This window comes from Rhinichthys klamathensis, unplaced genomic scaffold, assembly GCF_029890125.1.
Source record: "Rhinichthys klamathensis goyatoka isolate OS25496 unplaced genomic scaffold, OSU_Roscu_1.1 h1tg000429l_1, whole genome shotgun sequence".
NCBI lineage: Eukaryota > Metazoa > Chordata > Actinopteri > Cypriniformes > Leuciscidae > Rhinichthys > Rhinichthys klamathensis.
The window spans coordinates 276,444-300,000 of NW_026606925.1; the positions used below are offsets into that span (position 1 = coordinate 276,444).

The 23,557-nt window shown below is 42.3% G+C and overlaps 1 protein-coding gene across 1 annotated transcript; it reads right to left on the reverse strand.

The window, feature by feature from the left end:
* Positions 1-4,339: 4,339 nt before the first annotated feature.
* LOC130071050 (uncharacterized) lies at positions 4,340-22,767 on the reverse strand. The gene is made up of 9 exons (XM_056235664.1): positions 22,615-22,767; positions 21,655-21,764; positions 21,209-21,293; positions 20,498-20,693; positions 19,742-19,810; positions 16,746-17,650; positions 6,768-7,543; positions 5,834-6,037; positions 4,340-5,316 (listed from the first exon to the last, which is right to left on the reverse strand). Exons 1-9 carry the CDS (start codon positions 22,725-22,727, stop codon positions 5,078-5,080), a joined length of 2,697 nt encoding a protein of 898 aa, XP_056091639.1. The 5' UTR covers positions 22,728-22,767; the 3' UTR covers positions 4,340-5,077.
* Positions 22,768-23,557: the final 790 nt, after the last annotated feature.

Here is a 23,557-nt window from a genome sequence, read left to right on the forward strand (position 1 = left end):
CAGTGACATCAGCAGGTGTGACCTCTGACAGTGACATCAGCAGGTGTGACCTCTGACAGTGACATCAGCAGGTGTGACCTCTGATAGTGACATCATCAGGTGTGACCTCTGACCTCTTACAGTGACATCAGCAGGTGTGACCTCTGACCGTGACATCAGCAGGTGTGACCTCTGACCGTGACATCAGCAGGTGTGACCTCTGACCGTGACATCAGCAGGTCTGACCTCTGACCGTGACATCAGCAGCTCTGACCTCTGACAGTAGCAGGTATGACCTCTGACAGTGACATCAGCAGGTGTGACCTCTGACAGTGACATCAGCGGGTCTGACCTCGGACAGTGACATCAGCGGGTCTGACCTCGGACAGTGACATCAGCAGGTGTGACCTCTGACCTCTTACAGTGACATCAGCAGGTGTGACCTCTGACAGTGACATCAGCGGGTCTGACCTCTGACAGTGACATCAGCAGGTGTGACCTCTGACCTCTTACAGTGACATCAGCAGGTGTGACCTCTGACAGTGACATCAGCAGGTGTGACCTCTGACAGTGACATCAGCGGGTCTGACCTCTGACAGTGACATCAGCAGGTGTGACCTCTGACCTCTTACAGTGACATCAGCAGGTATGACCTCTGACAGTGACATCAGCGGGTCTGACCTCGGACAGTGACATCAGCAGGTGTGACCTCTGACAGTGACATAAGCAGGTGTGACCTCTGATAGTGACATCATCAGGTGTGACCTCTGACCTCTTACAGTGACATCAGCAGGTGTGACCTCTGATAGTGACATCAGCAGGTGTGACCTCTGACAGTGACATCAGCAGGTGTGACCTCTGACAGTGACATCAGCATGTCTGACCTCTGAGAGTGACATCAGCGGGTCTGACCTCGGACAGTGACATCAGCAGGTGTGACCTCTGACCTCGGACAGTGACATCAGCAGGTGTGACCTCTGACCTCTTACAGTGACATCAGCGGGTGTGACCTCGGACAGTGACATCAGCAGGTGTGACCTCTGACAGTGACATCAGCAGGTCTGACCTCTGACCTCTTTCAGTGACATCAGCAGGTCTGACCTCTGACCTCTGACAGTGACATCAGCAGGTGTGACCTCTGACAGTGACATCAGCAGGTGTGACCTCTGACAGTGACATCAGCAGGTGTGACCTCTGACAGTGACATCAGCAGGTCTGACCTCTTACAGTGACATCAGAGGGTCTGACCTCGGACAGTGACATCAGCAGGTGTGACCTCTGACCTCTTACAGTGACATCAGCGGGTGTGACCTCGGACAGTGACATCAGCAGGTGTGACCTCGGACAGTGACATCAGCAGGTGTGACCTCGGACAGTGACATCAGCAGGTGTGACCTCTGACAGTGACATCAGCAGGTGTGACCTCGGACAGTGACATCAGCAGGTGTGACCTCTGACAGTGACATCAGCAGGTGTGACCTCTGACAGTGACATCAGCAGCTCTGACCTCTGACCATGACATCAGCAGGTGTGACCTCGGACAGTGACATCAGCAGGTGTGACCTCTGACCTCTTACAGTGACATCAGCAGGTGTGACCTCGGACAGTGACATCAGCAGGTCTGACCTCTGACCTCTTACAGTGACATCAGCAGGTGTGACCTCGGACAGTGACATCAGCGGGTCTGACCTCTTACAGTGACATCAGCAGGTGTGACCTCGGACAGTGACATCAGCAGGTGTGACCTCTGACAGTGACATCAGCAGGTGTGACCTCGGACAGTGACATCAGCAGGTGTGACCTCTGACAGTGACATCAGCAGGTGTGACCTCTGACAGTGACATCAGCAGCTCTGACCTCTGACCTCTTACAGTGACATCAGCAGGTGTGACCTCTGACAGTGACATCAGCAGGTGTGACCTCGGACAGTGACATCAGCAGGTGTGACCTCTGACCTCTTACAGTGACATCAGCAGGTGTGACCTCGGACAGTGACATCAGCGGGTCTGACCTCTGACAGTGACATCAGCGGGTCTGACCTCTGAGAGTGACATCAGCGGGTCTGACCTCGGACAGTGACATCAGCAGGTGTGACCTCTGACCTCTTACAGTGACATCAGCAGGTGTGACCTCTGATAGTGACATCAGCAGGTGTGACCTCTGACAGTGACATCAGCAGGTGTGACCTCTGACAGTGACATCAGCATGTCTGACCTCTGAGAGTGACATCAGCGGGTCTGACCTCGGACAGTGACATCAGCAGGTGTGACCTCTGACCTCGGACAGTGACATCAGCAGGTGTGACCTCTGACCTCTTACAGTGACATCAGCAGGTGTGACCTCTGACAGTGACATCAGCGGGTCTGACTTCGGACAGTGACATCAGCAGGTGTGACCTCTGACCTCTTACAGTGACATCAGCAGGTGTGACCTCTGACAGTGACATCAGCGGGTCTGACCTCGGACAGTGACATCAGCAGGTGTGACCTCTGACAGTGACATCAGCGGGTCTGACCTCGGACAGTGACATCAGCGGGTCTGACCTCGGACAGTGACATCAGCAGGTGTGACCTCTGACCTCTTACAGTGACATCAGCAGGTGTGACCTCTGACAGTGACATCAGCAGGTGTGACCTCTGACAGTGACATCAGCGGGTCTGACCTCGGACAGTGACATCAGCAGGTGTGACCTCTGACAGTGACATCAGCAGGTGTGACCTCGGACAGTGACATCAGCGGGTCTGACCTCGGACAGTGACATCAGCAGGTGTGACCTCTGACAGTGACATCAGCAGGTGTGACCTCGGACAGTGACATCAGCAGGTGTGACCTCTGACAGTGACATAAGCAGGTGTGACCTCTGATAGTGACATCATCAGGTGTGACCTCTGACCTCTTACAGTGACATCAGCAGGTGTGACCTCTGATAGTGACATCAGCGGGTCTGACCTCGGACAGTGACATCAGCAGGTGTGACCTCTGACAGTGACATCAGCAGGTGTGACCTCTGACAGTGACATCAGCAGGTGTGACCTCTGATAGTGACATCATCAGGTGTGACCTCTGACCTCTTACAGTGACATCAGCAGGTGTGACCTCTGACAGTGACATCAGCAGGTGTGACCTCTGACAGTGACATCAGCAGGTGTGACCTCGGACAGTGACATCAGCAGGTGTGACCTCTGACAGTGACATCAGCAGGTGTGACCTCTGACAGTGACATCAGCAGGTGTGACCTCTGACAGTGACATCAGCAGGTGTGACCTCTGACAGTGACATCAGCAGGTGTGACCTCTGACAGTGACATCAGCAGGTGTGACCTCTGATAGTGACATCATCAGGTGTGACCTCTGACCTCTTACAGTGACATCAGCAGGTGTGACCTCTGACAGTGACATCAGCAGGTGTGACCTCTGACAGTGACATCAGCAGGTGTGACCTCTGACAGTGACATCAGCAGGTGTGACCTCTGATAGTGACATCATCAGGTGTGACCTCTGACCTCTTACAGTGACATCAGCAGGTGTGACCTCTGACAGTGACATCAGCATGTCTGACCTCTGAGAGTGACATCAGCATGTCTGACCTCTGAGAGTGACATCAGCATGTCTGACCTTTGAGAGTGACATCAGCAGGTCTGACCTCTGACAGAAACGCTGGCCCCTAATCCCCAAACACTGCTTCATAACCCGTCGGCGGAGAGAAAACAGAGGAAAAATCAGTCCATCACAGCAAACTCTGGGGCGAGTGATTTCATCGCGTGAAACAGTCCATGTAGAAACCGAGAAATAAAGTCCCGATGCGGTTTCTGAGCCGAAGCTTGAATCCCAATACTGGAGTGTGTGTGTGGAGCGGAGAAGTGGTCCAAGAAACACACACACACGGGAATGTGGGAGGTGTGTGTGCGATACACACATCATCATTGCACTGTGTGATAGCTTAACTTAACATAAAAACTGTCATTGTTTACTCACGTCGCGGAGTAAAGTGTGTGTGTGTGTGAGTCTGTGTGTGTGTGTGTGCTACTGCGTGTTCCCGTCCCGGCGCCCCTGTTTCCTCAGTAACTGTATGCGGTTGTGTGTGTGTGTGTGTGTGTGTGTGTGTGCTACTGCGTGTTCCCGTCCCGGCGCCCCTGTTTCCTCAGTAACTGTATGCGGTTATGTGTGTGTGTGTGTGTGTGTGTGTGTGCTACTGCGTGTTCCCGTCCCGGCGCCCCTGTTTCCTCAGTAACTGTATGCGGTTGTGTGTGTGTGTCTGTGTCTGTGTGTGTGTGTGTGTGTGCTACTGCGTGTTCCCGTCCCGGCGCCCCTGTTTCCTCAGTAACTGTATGCGGTTGTGTGTGTGTGTGTGTGTGTGTGTGTGTGTGTGTGTGTGTGTGTGTGCTACTGCGTGTTCCCGTCCCGGCGCCCCTGTTTCCTCAGTAACTGTATGCGGTTGTGTGTGTGTGTGTGTGTGTGTGTGTGTGTGTGTGTGTGTGCTACTGCGTGTTCCCGTCCCGGCGCCCCTGTTTCCTCAGTAACTGTATGCGGTTGTGTGTGTGTGTGTGTGTGTGTGTGTGTGTGTGTGTGTGTGTGTGTGTGTGTGTGTGTGTGTGTGTGTGTGTGTGTGTGTGTGTGCTACTGCGTGTTCCCGTCCCGGCGCCCCTGTTTCCTCAGTAACTGTATGCGGTTGTGTGTGTGTGTGTGTGTGTGTGCTACTGCGTGTTCCCGTCCCGGCGCCCCTGTTTCCTCAGTAACTGTATGCGGTTGTGTGTGTGTGTGTGTGTGTGTGCTACTGCGTGTTCCCGTCCCGGCGCCCCTGTTTCCTCAGTAACTGTATGCGGTTGTGTGTGTGTGTGTGTGTGTGTGTGTGTGTGTGCTACTGCGTGTTCCCGTCCCGGCGCCCCTGTTTCCTCAGTAACTGTAAGCGGTTGTGTGTGTGTGTGTGTGTGTGTGTGTGTGTGTGTGTGTGCTACTGCGTGTTCCCGTCCCGGCGCCCCTGTTTCCTCAGTAACTGTATGCGGTTGTGTGTGTGTGTGCTACTGCGTGTTCCCGTCCCGGCGCCCCTGTTTCCTCAGTAACTGTATGCGGTTGTGTGTGTGTGTGTGTGTGTGTGTGTGCTACTGCGTGTTCCCGTCCCGGCGCCCCTGTTTCCTCAGTAACTGTATGCGGTTGTGACAGTAGAACTTGATGGCCCTCCAGTCGCGCTGGTTGCTGGCCAGCAGAGGGCAGAGTTGCAGACACCGCTCACAGTCCGCCTTCGCAGGAACACGCAGATCCACGATGTTGCGCTTCAGGTGCGTCTCCACGGCAACACGCTCCGCCTCCGACCAGGGCCGCTTCAGGACGCCGCGCTTGCCTGGCGAACACGCAACACGCGTTACACAAACCCCAGAGATCAGACCTCGCATACATTAAACTAAATAGTGTATAAAATTAGTAGATAGTAAATAACACATTAATAACATTTTTTAAATTTATTTTACATACTTACTGAATTAGAAATTCTGAATTGGAAAATATATAAATTTGCAAAAAAATAATTTGAACTTGACGAAAACTAAACCTAGAATAAACAGATTCATACTTAAGATTTTATTTAGTGGTTGACCGATATGGAGTTTAATGGCCGATGCCGATATCCGAAATATTGGCCCATATATTGAATTTAAAGATGGTAAATAACACAAGAATAAAAATTTCTCAATAAAATTATACTTTAGATTTTATTTAGAGGTATGGATTTTTTGATGGCCGATGCCGATAACCGATATATCGGCTGATATAAAACGATACGTTTAATTTAACCACTTTTTTAGTAAAGAAATGAAGCCAGTTGTTGAATGTTAAGCTCAGTAGTGTGTCATGTGACTCACCTGATTTGACCTGTGAGCTCCGCCTCTTGAGCCCAGCTGACGGAGAGGGCGTGGCCTGTGTCACGCGCGGGCTAGGTCCCTTCTTCTGCCGCGGCGCTCGAGTACTGGCTACTCTCTTCTTTACAACGACAGCTCTCTCCTTATTCCCATTGCCTTCCCCATCCGAATCCTCCGAGAACGAGTCGGCAGAGTTTCCCGACATCACTGCCGGAGGAGAGAGAACTTGTGTTCAGATGCAGTACTGTAAAAGTGTACGCTTGTCTGTCTCTATGCCTTAGTAATCAGATCTAATGGAATTACTAGGGATGCGCTATGAACATTTTGGCCGATACCGATAATTCTTTATATCTGAAAGCCGATAACCGATATATTGGCCGATAAATCTAATTCCAAATTTTTATATAATTTTTGAGAGTCTGATTACAAAAACAAAAGTCTCACCATTAAAAGCCACGTCCCAAGCACACAATTATAAAGATGTTCTCATAATGGTATGTAGCTTATATGACAGACTTGCGCTGTACTTGTTGCACTTTACTGTATTTTCCCTTTTTCCAATCATATTTCAAGCAATTAAAAACCATCATTGTGAAGAGTGCGCATCTGAAGAGTCTCAGCTGAAGGAAATAATACATTATTAATCGGCTTTAATATATCGGACAGATTTTCTATTTTTAATACATCAGGCCGATAACGATAACATTAAAAATGAACATATATCGGCCGATACCGATACGGTGGCCGATATACCGTGCATCCCCAGGAATTACATTTTTTGGTAATCATGATATTTGCTATAAAATACAACAAGTACCATTTTATGAGGGTGGGCATCAGTAATTCACATCACTGCATTTAGCAGACGTGATGTCACATGCGTTGCACATCGAATCCTTTAGAAAGGACATTTTAGTGTTTTATTTCCCCGTCTTACCGTCCAGCTCGAGGCAGATGTGCTGCAGACTCATCCCTCTGAACAGAACCCCCTCGCGCTCCCCGTACAACACCACTCGCCCCACACGGTTCATCAGCGCCGGGTCCTGACCAATCCGAGCGCAGCTCTGGGTCACATGGTACTCCCTCTGCAGGAAATCCTCCAATCGCTTGGTAGCAGCGCCTGAGGCCTTTTCTCCCTCCTCGAGCAGCAGGAGTTGGGTAAGGATGGCCACCTGGCGGCGGGCGCGGGGCGCGGTTAGCGTCGTGGGGTTTTTAGCGCCGCTAGTGCGCGCTAGGCTCCGGAGAAGGTCGGTGCCGCGGAGTGGCGTAGCCGGCGAGTGATACGGCCGGGAAAACACGTACGGGCTCTCAGGATCGACTCCTACATCTCCTGACGTCTTTAAGAGAAGATCCAGACACGCTTCTGAATGCGGAGGAAGGATTAGCGGCTGAACGCGACCACGCTTGCCTAAAACGCCCACGCGAGTGAGGTGGCAGAGCACGTGCCGCTCGAAAGGGGAAAGAGACTCGTCCGACGGGAGGACTGAGTTTCGGTCCCGGTAGTCCTGGATGGTGAGCTTGGCCACCTCGCACTCGCGGTGCCGGTTGTAGAGGATTAGCAGAGCTAGGCTGGAGTGGCAGAGCAGACGCCAGGCCTCCGCCGAGCCCGAGGCCCGGGACAGCGTGAGGAAGGAGGAGTGCTGCTGTCGGCGCAGGAACATGACCAGCGTGGACAGAGACGACAGCAGAGGAGGCATGTGTGAGCGCTGCGAGCTGCAGGGAAGCACAAACACCACAGAGAAACATCAGCATTTTAAAGGGGACAGTGACTCTTTCCGTGTTCAAGTGCTATAATCGGGTCTATAATCATCTACCAACCCAGAACACGTGAAAAGCTGGAACAGGAAACAGTGAAATATCAGCATTTTAAAATTTCAGCACTTGGACAACAATTCAGCCGTTCAGGGAAAAACCTTTTTGTTAAAGTCTTAATGAAATCAAAATGGACAATTCTTTATTTTTTCATGTCATTTTGCAATGTTTATTCTAAATGATTTATCCGTGCACATCATTACTGTTTTAATAATCTTGAATCAGTATAACTAGGGATGCACCGATATGAAGATTTTGGCCAATACGATAATTCTTTATATTTGAAAGCGATAACCGATAAATTGGCCGATAAATCTAAATCCACATTCTTATATAATTTTTGAGAGCGTAATTACAAAAACAAAAGTCTCACTATGTCCCAAACACAAAATTATAAAGTTCTCATGATAGCTTTATGTAGCCGGTATGACAGACTTGCGCTGCAGATGCTGCACTTTTTTTTAATTTGATGAATATCTGAAATTAAAATGTTTATTTGACAGTCAATCAGAATCCATCCTGCTGTAACGAGCTCCAGCATTTAAAGCGGCAGACGACAAATAAACAGTCCACACCGTCCACTGCTGATATAGTTATCTTTATCACGCAATTTTGACTTTATTTCACGCAATTCTGACATTATATCACGCAATTCTGACTTTACATAATGCAATTTTGACTTTACATAACGCAATTTTGACTTTACATCTCGCAATTCTGACTTCATATCTGGCAATTCTGACTTCATATCAGGCAATTCTGACTTTATATCAGGCAATTCTGACTTTATTATATCACGCAATTCTGACTTTATATCAGGCAATTCTGACTTTATATCAGGCAATTCTGACTTTATATCACGCAATTCTGACTTTATTATATCACGCAATTCTGACTTTATATCGGGCAATTCTGACTTTATATCACGCAATTCTGACTTTATATCACGCAATTCTGACTTTATATCAGGCAATTCTGACTTTATATAACGCAATTCTGACTTTACACTCACCGGCCACTTTATTAGGTACACCTGTCCAACTGCTCGTTAACACTTAATTTCTAAGCAGCCAATCACATGGCGGCAACTCAGTGCATTTAGGCATGTAGACATGGTCAAGACAATCTCCTGCAGTTCAAACCGAGCATCAGTATGGGGAAGAAAGTTGATTTGAGTGACTTTGAACGTGGCATGATTGTTGGTGCCAGAAGGGCTGGTCTGAGTATTTCAGAAACTGCTAATCTACTGGGATTTTCACGCACAACCATCTCTAGGGTTTACAGAGAATGGTCCGAAAAAGAAAAAACATCCAGTGAGCGGCAGTTCTGTGGGCGGAAATGCCTTGTTGATGCCAGAGGTCAGAGGAGAATGGCCAGACTGGTTCGAGCTGATAGAAGGGCAACAGTGACTGAAATAACCACTCGTTACAACCGAGGTATGCAGCAAAGCATTTGTGAAGCCACAACACGCACAACCTTGAGGCGGATGGGCTACAACAGCAGAAGACTCCACCGGGTACCACTCATCTCCACTACAAATAGGAAAAAGAGGCTACAATTTGCAAGAGCTCACCAAAATTGAACAGTTGAAGACTGGAAAAATGTTGCCTGGTCTGATGAGTCTCGATTTCTGTTGAGACATTCAGATGTTAGAGTCAGAATTTGGCGTAAACAGAATGAGAACATGGAACCATCATGCCTTGTTACCACTGTGCAGGCTGGTGGTGGTGGTGTAATGGTGTGGGGGATGTTTTCCTGGCACACTTTAGGCCCCTTAGTGCCAATTGGGCATCGTTTAAATGCCACGGCCTACCTGAGCATTGTTTCTGACCATGTCCATCCCTTTATGGCCACCATGTACCCATCCTCTGATGGCTACTTCCACCATGTCACAAAGCTCTAATCATTTCAAATTGGTTTCTTGAACATGACAATGAGTTCACTGTACTAAAATGGCCTCCACAGTCACCAGATCTCAACCCAATAGAGCATCTTTGGGATGTGGTGGAACGGGAGATTCGCATCATGGATGTGCAGCCGACAAATCTGCGGCAACTGTGTGATGCCATCATGTCAATATGGACCAAACTCCCTGAGGAATGCTTCCAGCACCTTGTTGAATCTATGCCACGAAGAATTGAGGCAGTTCTGAAGGCAAAAGGGGGTCCAACCCGTTACTAGCATGGGGTACCTAATAAAGTGGCCGGTGAGTGTATATCAGGCAATTCTGACTTTATATCAGGCAATTCTGACTTTATATCACGCAATTCTGACTTTATATCACGCAATTCTGACTTTATATCAGGCAATTCTGACTTTATATCAGGCAATTCTGACTTTATATAACGCAATTCTGACTTTATATCAGGCAATTCTGACTTTTTATCAGGCAATTCTGACTTTATATCACGCAATTCTGACTTTATATAACGCAATTCTGACTTTATATCAGGCAATTCTGACTTTATATAACGCAATTCTGACTTTATATCAGGCAATTCCGACTTTATATCAGGCAATTCTGACTTTATATCACGCAATTCTGACTTTATATCTGGCAATTCTGACTTTATATCTGGCAATTCTGACTTTATATCAGGCAATTCTGACTTTATATCACGCATTTCTGACTTTATATCAGGCAATTCTGACTTTATATCAGGCAATTCTGACTTTATATCACGCAATTCTGACTTTATATCACGCAATTCTGACTTTATATCACGCAATTCTGACTTTAGTTTATATCAGGCAATTCTGACTTTATATCACGCAATTCTGACTTTATATCAGGCAGTTCTGACTTTATATCACGCAATTCTGACTTTAGTTTATATCAGGCAATTCTGACTTTATATCACGCAATTTTGACTTTATATCAGGCAATTCTGACTTTATATCACGCAATTCTGACTTTATCAGGCAATTCTGACTTTATATCAGGCAATTCTGACTTTATATCACGCAATTCTGACTTTATATCAGGCAATTCTGACTTTATATCAGGCAATTCTGACTTTATATCAGGCAATTCTGACTTTATATCAGGCAATTCTGACTTTATATAACGCAATTTTGACTTTATATAACGCAATTTTGACTTTATATAACGCAATTCTGACTTTATATCAGGCAATTCTGACTTTATATCACGCAATTCTGACTTTATATCAGGCAATTCTGACTTTATATCACGCAATTTTGACTTTATATCAGGCAATTCTGACTTTATATCAGGCAATTCTGACTTTATATCAGGCAATTCTGACTTTAGTTTATATCACGCAATTCTGACTTTAGTTTATATCAGGCAATTCTGACTTTATATCAGGCAATTCTGACTTTATATCAGGCAATTCTGACTTTATATCTGGCAATTCTGACTTTATATCACGCAATTCTGACTTTATATCAGGCAATTCTGACTTTATCAGGCAATTCTGACTTTATCAGGCAATTCTGACTTTAGTTTATATCAGGCAATTCTGACTTTATATAACCCAATTCTGACTTTATATCAGGCAATTCTGACTTTATATCTGGCAATTCTGACTTTATATCACGCAATTCTGACTTTATATCACGCAATTCTGACTTTATATCAGGCAATTCTGACTTTATATCAGGCAATTCTGACTTTATCAGGCAATTCTGACTTTATATCACGCAATTCTGACTTTAGTTTATATCAGGCAATTCTGACTTTATATCAGGCAATTCTGACTTTATATCAGGCAGTTCTGACTTTATATCACGCAATTCTGACTTTATCAGGCAATTCTGACTTTATATCACGCAATTCTGACTTTATATCACGCAATTCTGACTTTATATCAGGCAATTCTGACTTTATATCAGGCAATTCTGACTTTATATCAGGCAATTCTGACTTTATATAACGCAATTTTGACTTTATATAACGCAATTTTGACTTTATATCAGGCAATTCTGACTTTATATCAGGCAATTCTGACTTTATATCAGGCAATTCTGACTTTATATCAGGCAATTCTGACTTTATCAGGCAATTCTAACTTTATATCTCGCAAATCTGACTTTATATCTCGCAAATCTGACTTTATATAACCCAATTCTGACTTTATATCAGGCAATTCTGACTTTATATCTCGCAATTCTGACTTTATATCACGCAATTCTGACTTTATATCAGGCAATTCTGACTTTATATCTCGCAATTCTGACTTTATATCACGCAATTCTGACTTCATATCACGCAATTCTGACTTTATCAGGCAATTCTGACTTTATCAGGCAGTTCTGACTTTATATCACGCAATTTTGACTTCATATCTGGCAATTCTGACTTTATATCTGGCAATTCTGACTTTATATCACGCAATTCTGACTTTATATCACGCAATTCTGACTTTATATCACGCAATTCTGACTTTATATCACGCAATTCTGACTTTATATCACGCAATTTTGACTTTATATCTGGCAATTCTGACTTTATATCTCGCAATTCTGACTTTATATCTGGCAATTCTGACTTTATATCTGGCAATTCTGACTTTATATCTGGCAATTCTGACTTTATATCACGCAATTTTGACTTCATATCAGGCAATTCTGACTTTATATCTGGCAATTCTGACTTTATATCTGGCAATTCTGACTTTATATCTGGCAATTCTGACTTTATATCTGGCAATTCTGACTTTATATCTGGCAATTCTGACTTTATATCTGGCAATTCTGACTTTATATCTGGCAATTCTGACTTTATATCTGGCAATTCTGACTTTATATCTGGCAATTCTGACTTTATATCTCACAATTCTGACTTTATATCTCGCAATTCTGACTTTATATCTCGCAATTCTGACTTTATATAACGCAATTCTGACTTTATATCTGGCAATTCTGACTTTATATCTGGCAATTCTGACTTTATATCTCACAATTCTGACTTTATATCTCGCAATTCTGACTTTATATCTCGCAATTCTGACTTTATATAACGCAATTCTGACTTTATATCTGGAAATTCTGACTTTATATCTGGCAATTCTGACTTTATATCTCACAATTCTGACTTTATATCTCGCAATTCTGACTTTATATCTCGCAATTCTGACTTTATATAACGCAATTCTGACTTTATATCTGGCAATTCTGACTTTATATCTGGCAATTCTGACTTTATATCTGGCAATTCTGACTTTATATCTGGCAATTCTGACTTTATATCTGGCAATTCTGACTTTATATCTGGCAATTCTGACTTTATATCTGGCAATTCTGACTTTATATCTGGCAATTCTGACTTTATATCTGGCAATTCTGACTTTATATCTGGCAATTCTGACTTTATATCTGGCAATTCTGACTTTACATCTGGCAATTCTGACTTTATATCTGGCAATTCTGACTTTATATCTGGCAATTCTGACTTTATATCTCGCAATTCTGACTTTATATCTCGCAATTCTGACTTTATATCTCGCAATTCTGACTTTATATAACGCAATTCTGACTTTATATAACGCAATTCTGACTTTATATCTGGCAATTCTGACTTTATATCTCACAATTCTGACTTTATATCTCGCAATTCTGACTTTATATCTCGCAATTCTGACTTTATATAACGCAATTCTGACTTTATATCTGGAAATTCTGACTTTATATCTGGCAATTCTGACTTTATATCTCACAATTCTGACTTTATATCTCGCAATTCTGACTTTATATCTCGCAATTCTGACTTTATATAACGCAATTCTGACTTTATATCTGGCAATTCTGACTTTATATCTGGCAATTCTGACTTTATATCTGGCAATTCTGACTTTATATCTGGCAATTCTGACTTTATATCTGGCAATTCTGACTTTATATCTGGCAATTCTGACTTTATATCTGGCAATTCTGACTTTATATCAGGCAATTCTGACTTTATATCTGGCAATTCTGACTTTATATCTGGCAATTCTGACTTTATATATTCTGACTTTATATCTGGCAATTCTGACTTTATATCTGGCAATTCTGACTTTATATCTCGCAATTCTGACTTTATATAACGCAATTCTGACTTTATATCTGGCAATTCTGACTTTATATCTGGCAATTCTGACTTTATATCTGGCAATTCTGACTTTATATCTCGCAATTCTGACTTTATATAACGCAATTCTGACTTTATATCTGGCAATTCTGACTTTATATCTGGCAATTCTGACTTTATATCTGGCAATTCTGACTTTATATCTGGCAATTCTGACTTTATATCTGGCAATTCTGACTTTATATCTGGCAATTCTGACTTTATATCTGGCAATTCTGACTTTATATCTGGCAATTCTGACTTTATATCTCACAATTCTGACTTTATATCTCGCAATTCTGACTTTATATCTCGCAATTCTGACTTTATATAACGCAATTCTGACTTTATATCTGGCAATTCTGACTTTATATCTGGCAATTCTGACTTTATATCTCACAATTCTGACTTTATATCTCGCAATTCTGACTTTATATCTCGCAATTCTGACTTTATATAACGCAATTCTGACTTTATATCTGGAAATTCGGACTTTATATCTGGCAATTCTGACTTCATATCTCGCAATTCTGACTTTATCAGGCAATTCTGACTTTAGCAGGCAATTCTGACTTTATATCACCCAATTTTGACTTCATATCAGGCAATTCTGACTTTATATCACCCAATTTTGACTTCATATCAGGCAATTCTGACTTTATATCTGGCAATTCTGACTTTATATTTGGCAATTCTGACTTTATATCTGGCAATTCTGACTTTATATCAGGCAATTCTGACTTTATATCAGGCAATTCTGACTTTATATCTGGCAATTCTGACTTTATTTAACGCAATTCTGACTTTATATCAGGCAATTCTGACTTTATATCACTCAATTCTGACTTTATTATATCACGCAATTCTGACCTTATATCACTCAATTCTGACTTTATTATATTACGCAATTCTGACTTTATATCAGGCAATTCTGACTTTATATCTCGCAATTCTGACTTTATATCACGCAATTCTGACTTTATATCTGGCAATTCTGACTTTATATCTGGCAATTCTGACTTTATATCTGGCAATTCTGACTTTATATCTCGCAAATCTGACTTTATATCTGGCAATTCTGACTTTATATCTGGCAATTCTGACTTTATATCTCGCAAATCTGACTTTATATCTCGCAAATCTGACTTTATATCACTCAATTCTGACTTTATTATATCACGCAATTCTGACTTTATATAACCCAATTCTGACTTTATATCAGGCAATTCTGACTTCATATCTCGCAATTCTGACTTTATCAGGCAATTCTGACTTCATATCAGGCAATTCTGACTTTATATTTGGCAATTCTGACTTTATATCTGGCAATTCTGACTTTATATCAGGCAATTCTGACTTTATATCTCGCAATTCTGACTTTATATCTCGCAATTCTGACTTTATATCTCACAATTCTGACTTTATACCTGGCAATTCTGACTTTATACCTGGCAATTCTGACTTTATACCTGGCAATTCTGACTTTATACCTGGCAATTCTGACTTTATATCAGGCAATTCTCACTTCATATCACGCAATTCTGACTTTATATCTGGCAATTCTGACTTTATATCTCGCAATTCTGACTTTATATCACGCAATTCTGACTTTATATCTCGCAATTCTGACTTTATATCTTGCAATTCTGACTTTATATCTCGCAATTCTGACTTTATATCAGGCAATTCTGACTTTATATCACGCAATTCTGACTTTATATCTCGACAATCTGACTTTATATCTCGCAATTCTGACTTTATATCACACAATTCTGACTTTATATCAGGCAATTCTGACTATTTCTCGTAATTCTGATTTTATATCACGCAATTCTGACTTTATATCTGGCAATTCTGACTTTATATCTGGCAATTCTGACTTTATATCTGGCAATTCTGACTTTATATCTGGCAATTCTGACTTTATATAACCCAATTCTGACTTTATATAACCCAATTCTGACTTTATATCAGGCAATTCTGACTTTATCAGGCAATTCTGACTTTATCAGGCAATTCTGACTTTATCAGGCAATTCTGACTTTATATCACCCAATTTTGACTTCATATCAGGCAATTCTGACTTTATATTTGGCAATTCTGACTTTATATCTGGCAATTCTGACTTTATACCTGGCAATTCTGACTTTATACCTGGCAATTCTGACTTTATACCTGGCAATTCTGACTTTATATCAGGCAATTCTCACTTCATATCACGCAATTCTGACTTTATATCTGGCAATTCTGACTTTATATCTCGCAATTCTGACTTTATATCACGCAATTCTGACTTTATATCTCGCAATTCTGACTTTATATCTTGCAATTCTGACTTTATATCTCGCAATTCTGACTTTATATCAGGCAATTCTGACTTTATATCACGCAATTCTGACTTTATATCTCGACAATCTGACTTTATATCTCGCAATTCTGACTTTATATCAGGCAATTCTGACTATTTCTCGTAATTCTGATTTTATATCACGCAATTCTGACTTTATATCTTGCAATTCTGACTTTATATCAGGCAATTCTGACTTTATACCTGGCAATTCTGACTTTATATCAGGCAATTCTCACTTCATATCACGCAATTCTGACTTTATATCTCGCAATTCTGACTTTATATCTTGCAATTCTGACTTTATATCTCGCAATTCTGACTTTATATCAGGCAATTCTGACTTTATATCTCGCAATTCTGACTTTATATCACGCAATTCTGACTTTATATCAGGCAATTCTGACTTTATATCAGGCAATTCTGACTATTTCTCGTAATTCTGATTTTATATCACGCAATTCTGACTTTATATCTTGCAATTCTGACTTTATATCAGGCAATTCTGACTATAGATCTCGCAATTCTGACTTTATTTCTCACAATTCTGACTTTATATCATGCAATTCTGAGATAAAAAGTTACCTTTTTTATTCTGTGGAGGAAACAAGCTTCCAAAACAACACCACTTTTGATTTCAAGCGAACCTTTCTAAGCAACAAAAGTTTCAGACACAAACTAACCTCGTCATTTCACCGTTCTTCTCTTCTCCGTCTCCTCTCACGTGCAACTCGTTCTCCTCCTCCTCCTCCTTTCCAGGCGTGGGCTGCGCCTCCTCTTTGGTCATCTCCTCCTGTTTCTTCTGCTGCAGATCCTTCTCTCTCTTCGGCGGACGCCCCCTCCTGGCGGGAGGCGTGCGCGTTACAGCGCTCTTGCTGACGCTCTTGCTAACGCCCTTCCTAGTGGGCGTGGGCGTCGCGTTCGTCTTCTTCGAGGCATTCGGAGGCGGAGACACCGAGAGCGAGAAGGAGACGGCTCCAGGTTTAGATGGCGAAGACAAAGGCTCTTGCTCTCGGGAAAACAGTGGCGTTCCCAGCGAGGACGACGAGGGTTGAGCGGGAGAGAGGAAGGAGTCGGCGGGCGTAGCGTTAGCGGGGAGTAGCGATAGCTCCATGGCGGCTCGAACCTCGGGCTGCTGATCGTGGTGTTTCTCCAGGTGCCGTGCGAGCGAGCGGAAGTGGCGTCCACAGTACGGACAGTGTCTGCGACTCGCGCCGTGCCCGATGTTTATGTTTATGTTATTGTTTATGTTGGTGGTCGGCGGGGCTAGAGGCTGCTGGAAGGGGGAGGTGGAGGAAGGGGCGGGGCTAGCGAACGAAAGGGGGCGGGGCTGAGTCTTTTTCTTCACACTGGCTGAGGTTTTCCTTTTCTTGCGCCGCCTCATCATTCGGCCCCTCAGCTCCTCTAGCTCTTCATCGTCGTCGTCGTCATCATCGTCTTCCTCTTCCTCCTCTTCTTCTTCATCCTCGCGGTCGGAGTCGCTGGGTTCGGAGTGGGACGCCGGAGAGGAGGAGGGAGACAGAGACCATGAGGGAGTGAGGTAGTCAGAAACATTGAGAGAGAGAGGGAGGGAACCGGGATCCTCCTCCTACAGACACAGAGAGCTGGAAGTGAGACACTATCATCTAAAAATCTAGTTTTTGTAAACTGAAAGTGTTTTAGGGAAGATGTTTCATCAAAAGTGTGCATTGGAACGCAGCAAAACGAGTGTTTCTAGTCAAGTCAAGTCTCCATTTATACAGCGCTTTGAATATAGATGTTTCACAGCAGCTTTACAGTGATAACAGGAGATTACAGTAACAGAGAGTGTTTAGGCTTTACAGCAGCTCTAGAATAAAGTTATTGTCCAGATAAAGTTAGTTTTGATTGATTCACTTCTAGAGTGGTGTAGTTATTGGAGGAATATGTCGACATAAGATAGAATTTAAAACAGGGTATCTGCACACTTTTTAAAGTCAAATTTAAGGCTTTTTAAGACCTTTTTAAGACCTTTTTAAGACCTGAAGAAATCAAAATTAGTACCTTACATTAGGGGTGCGCAATATTGAAAAAAAAATGTCTCAATATTTTCAAAGTTTTGTTGATGATAATTATGATATTTTACTGATTGTGTTTGTGTACTGGTACCATGGCTGGTTTAGGCCTGTTGTTGACAGCTGACTCACGAAGATATTCATATTTTTCATATTCTATGCAGTGGTCAGTTCACAGCAGTGAAAGGAATTAACATTTTTTATTAAAGGGCAATATTTGCCACCTTAAATTGAGTTCCAGGGGCATTTTCACCCATATGTGGACTTTTTTTTTTTTTTTTTTTACTTAGAGGTATGCATCACCCTTTATGTCAAATTCTAACATTCAAATTAAATTATATTAGAATAATAACACAATACCACTGTTACCAGTTAAATTAAATCATTAAATCAAAATCCATCTTTGCAGTGCAGAGGAGACACAGAAGCAGCATCAGAACTGGCATTAATATATTTATACTCCATTTACAATTGCATAAATAAAGCTATGATATATTCAATTCTTTCAATTCTTAATTCAATATTTAAATATGAACTGATTTCTAATTGTAACATTTTAATTACAGGGTACTTTAAATGTGAAACTAAACCCGCCAGTAGGCGGCGGCAAGTCACTGTCTCAGGGAGTCATTCATTCAAACGATTTGTTCAAACGGCTGATTCATTCAGGAACTGCAAGTGATTGTTCATTGAATCGTTAAAATGATTCGTTCAAAACGCGGATTTCAGTCAAGAAATCATCGCTGTCTTTTGCATTGAGACTCTGCTACGGTTTCATTTTGAAATTCTCGTCAGCGAAATAAAGGGAAAACAAACAATATTGACAATATTGTTAATAAAATGTAACAATGTTAATTTAACTGTTATATATAAATTAAATATCATATTTGCTATTGTGCACGGGAAAACAGCCCTCTTGCTGATGTAATATTGTATGATAACAACATATGATATATAAAATACAAAAACTTTATACGTCTATTAGGGAACATACCTATAACTGCACTGACACATCACGCAGTGAAAGCAAGCATGAGAGACCAATGCGATGTCAGCTCGCAGTGCGCCCTCGTACATAGTTAACGTTAAAGTAAAACAATGATTACAATATCATAATAGACAATACACATCGCACACCACTACGCACATAAAGAATGAACTTACAATTGAACTGAAATTAACCAGCTTTCTTCTCCTCTCCTGCTGTTTCGCGTGCAGGAGACAGACGTAATGCTGCCGCGAATGTGACGCGAAATGTCACGTGAACGAGCAAATCCACAAAGAACGAATAATAAATAAAAAAGTACGCTAATTAGATAGTTTTAATTTGGAAAACATTTAGATATGTCTAACTCAAATTGCCATTGAAAATTTAAGACCTTTCATAAGTCAAAATAAGACTTTTTAAGGCCATACATTTTTTAAATCTAATTTAAGACTTTTTAAGACTTTTTAAGGACCCGCGGATACCCTGTAAAACTATATGGTTTTTAATACTTTGCTAGATTTCCAATTTATTGTAGCATATTTATCAAGCTATTAGCCTATTTTCAGATGCGTTAGAAACTCAAACTCATGTTGAGTGTGTGTGTGCGTGTGTGAGTGAGTGTGTGTGCGCGTGTGTGATGAGTGTGTGTGTGATTCACCTTCTTGATGTCTCCCTCTGGGTTGAATCCACACTCAAAGCCGCGTGGAGACACTGAGCTGTGAAAACCCTGTATTAAACACAGAAGTGAAACACACACACACACACACACACACACACACACACACACACACACACACACACACACACACACACACACACACACACACACACAGTGAGTCTCAACAGGACCTGGGACGTTTAACATCACCGGGGCTCGTCTGGGATTTTCAAACAAAGGTTGTGGGAGATAAACGTGACAATTAATAAATTCCCATTTAATTCAACAACATGAGCATAATGTCGGATTAAGTGTGATTATGTAGATGTGTGTAGTGTGATTATGTAGATGTGTGTAGTGTGATTATGTAGATGTGTGTAGATGTGTGTAGTGTGATTATGTAGATGTGTGTAGATGTGTGTAGTGTGATTATGCAGATGTGTGTAGTGTGATTATGTAGATGTGTGTAGATGTGTGTAGTGTGATTATGTAGATGTGTGTAGATGTGTGTAGTGTGATTATGCAGATGTGTGTAGATGTGTGTAGATGTGTGTAGTGTGATTATGTAGATGTGTGTAGATGTGTGTAGTGTGATTATGCAGATGTGTGTAGTGTGATTATGTAGATGTGTGTAGTGTGATTATGTAGATGTGTGTAGATGTGTGTAGTGTGATTATGTAGATGTGTGTAGTGTGATTATGTAGATGTGTGTAGTGTGATTATGTAGATGTGTGTAGATGTGTGTAGCGGACTCACCAAGGCGTTCTCCCCCCAGTCGTTCAGGCTGTAGTCCACTGTGATCTCCTCACCTTTGGCAATGTCTCGAATCGCTATGACGACAAGCCGGACCTGATTCCCACAATGCACCTCTCTGATCCTGCAGTTGGCCGGCGGGTGGAAGAGCACAGGACCTCGAACACCACTCGCTCCCTCTTCCCCGAGCTCAGGAACACTACACACACACACACACACACACACACACACACACACACACACACACACACACACATTAAAGAGCCATATTCTACTGTTTGAGCATGAAGAAGCTCCAGTTCTCCTCTATATCAGAGTCAGTGTTCCTGAACTCCTGAAACGCCTCCATTAGTCTCGAGTTTCTCCCGGGAACACGTCACAATATTCCTCATTATAATAATTAATGCGCAGAATAAAGGGGCGGGGCCTGGTTGAGTTAGTAGTGTGTTAAACTGGCGGTTATGGAAAGGGGCGGGACATTTCCCAAACACACTCGAAGCGCTCGACCAATCACAACACACTGCTCCAGCCGACCAATCAGAGCACAGTGTGCTTTTCAGAAGGAGGGGCTTCATAGAGACAGGAAGTAAACAGAGCGTTACTGACAGACTGGGAAGAGAGGAGCCGCAACAATGGAGAATATGAGGAGAATAATCAACATTCAAGCAGGAAAACTGTTCTAGTAGAGCCGGAAACATGTGAGAGCGCCAGTACCAGAGCTGTGACGGGTCGGTGAGGAAGTACGGGCTCCCCGGCGGGGGAAGGCGGTCTTCTGCTCCCTCTGCGTACGGCTCGTCCCCTTACACAACAATCACAACAACGTCAGTCACACACAACACATGAGGAGACTAGCCCTGTAAAGCTTCACATATCAAATTATACTTTTAAAAATGGAACAGTTTGTTAAAGCTTAAGACAGAATATAATGTGTTTTTTGTTGAGAATAATCTACAGTCAAACCAACATTCAGACTCCTTCAACATTTCTCACATTATCACAGTTTATTAAACCTGAAAATAGCTTTTTATTTCATTTGTATCTTTGTCATATTGTATTTATTTGTGCTTTTGCTTCTATTTGATTATGTTTTTATTTGACCACTGACTACATTAGTTGGGTTAGTAGTTTTAGCTGTGGTATAGATATGTATATAACAGTACCTGGGCTGTAACTGTGTTCAGACAGACTCTCCTCTTCATCCTCCGTCACATACGCGACCCGTTCACACACTTTCACCGGCGTCCCCTTCCTCTTCCTGCCACACACACGCCTGCGAAACACACACACACACACACACACACACAGCGTTACTTACAGTACTGACTATTACAGGCATCAGTGCTGACAATAACAGTTTAATAAACACACAAAATTAATAATAAATAAATAATCATGTAAATAATAATGTGAAAATTAATCATCACAATAAAAGCTTAATAAACGCTTCACCTGATACCGGTATATATATATATATATATATATATATATATACACATACATATGTATGTGTGTTTGTGTGTATATACACACACACACACACACACACACACACACATGCACATCATATACATAACACAAACACAAACTAATGTCAATTATTATTGTCGTTATATAGATAATGCATATTATGTTAACGTTAACTGTTTGACTATTTAGTTAGGTATGAAATGCAAAAATAAGCCAATCAAAATGGGTTTAACAAAGCGAATAATGGACACATTGAAGCACAAAATTAATCGCTATCGGTCGTAAAAAAATATTCGCTCGATGTTTTGCGTTACGGTTACCATGGCAAACTGTTGTAACGGTCGCCTGCACACGTGCACGCGCTCACAGGTTTCGCGCACTCGCGCGGTGTTTTGCTAATCGTACGAGTTGCGGCCGCGTTTCGGTCCCCCGGTAAAGCCGTACGGAAAACACACACACACTGTAAACACACACACACTGTAAAGACACACGCGAGCTCAGAGAACGAGATAGAACGGCCACGGGTGTTCTCTCATCACGGTGGGCACGAGGACAACAGAACCGGACCTGCTAGCCGTTAGCACGCACGCGAATCCCAACGTTCCCAACCGAATCAAACGGCCCGATCGGTTCCGTTAGCGGGAGAGACTCACCCGCGCGGTGGCGGAGGCTTGCTGCCGTCCCCGTCGCTGTCGAGGGTCGGGGGATCCCGGTAATCGAACGGCGACCGCACGCTCTCCGCCATTAGCGCTGCTCCGGTGCGCATGCGCAGAAGCTCTCCGCTGGCCAGGCCCTGACATGGGCTCCAGCGTGTGCAGTAATATCATAAACTGATCACCGATATAGACCAGGGCATTCATGAGAACTCGAGCCTGAAAATTAACGCATTCAAGTAAAAAATAATTTACTTTAATTCATGGGAATTTATATGCATTTAGACCTCCTAAATGATCAACATCATCAACTTTATTTCCAGACTCTTGGTCCATTCAGAAGGCACAGACATAACATGCAACATACATAAAACGGATACATATACAAAGAGATAATGGTTAATATTTATAAAATGATCTGTGCATCATCTATATAGCCTACAATAATATAAACCAATCACTTATATTGATCAGTGCATCGTAATATGCAAACTCGAAATTATGAAGGAGTTAAAGAGAAAACTCGAGCCTTAAAATTAACGCATTCAAGTAAAAATAATTGAATTTATTAGATTAAAAATAATTTAAATGAATGCATGTGAATTTTTCTAAGGCTTATGTATTTTTTTAGACTTCCTAAATGGTTCATATTACAAAATTATCAATATTGCTCACACATTACAGTGTTCTGTTTCTGCGCATTTAATACATTTACATTAATTCATTCGGACGCTTTTATCTCAATCTAATCTTAAAAGTGGCAAGAATTCATTGAGTAAACATTATTTAGAGTATAACTGAAGCATAGTTCATATATAAATAAGTGCATTTCACTGTATATTTTGAGGAATGCTGATTAACTGTGTGTGTGAATATAAAAACGTGTTATTCTGAGGTGGCGCTTGTATTTACACGTTTTAATTATTACAGTTGTAATGAATTA

Excerpts from the sequence above, each read along its gene's own strand:
- LOC130071050 (XM_056235664.1), bottom strand. The coding sequence starts at position 22,727 with ATGCGCACCGGAGCAGCGCTAATGGCGGAGAGCGTGCGGTCGCCGTTC. Across the intron at positions 21,765-22,614 it reads AAGCCTCCGCCACCGCGCGG|GCGTGTGTGTGGCAGGAAGA; the intron begins GTGAGTCTCTCC and ends TGTGTTTCGCAG. Across the intron at positions 20,694-21,208 it reads ACCGACCCGTCACAGCTCTG|TGTTCCTGAGCTCGGGGAAG; the intron begins GTACTGGCGCTC and ends GTGTGTGTGTAG.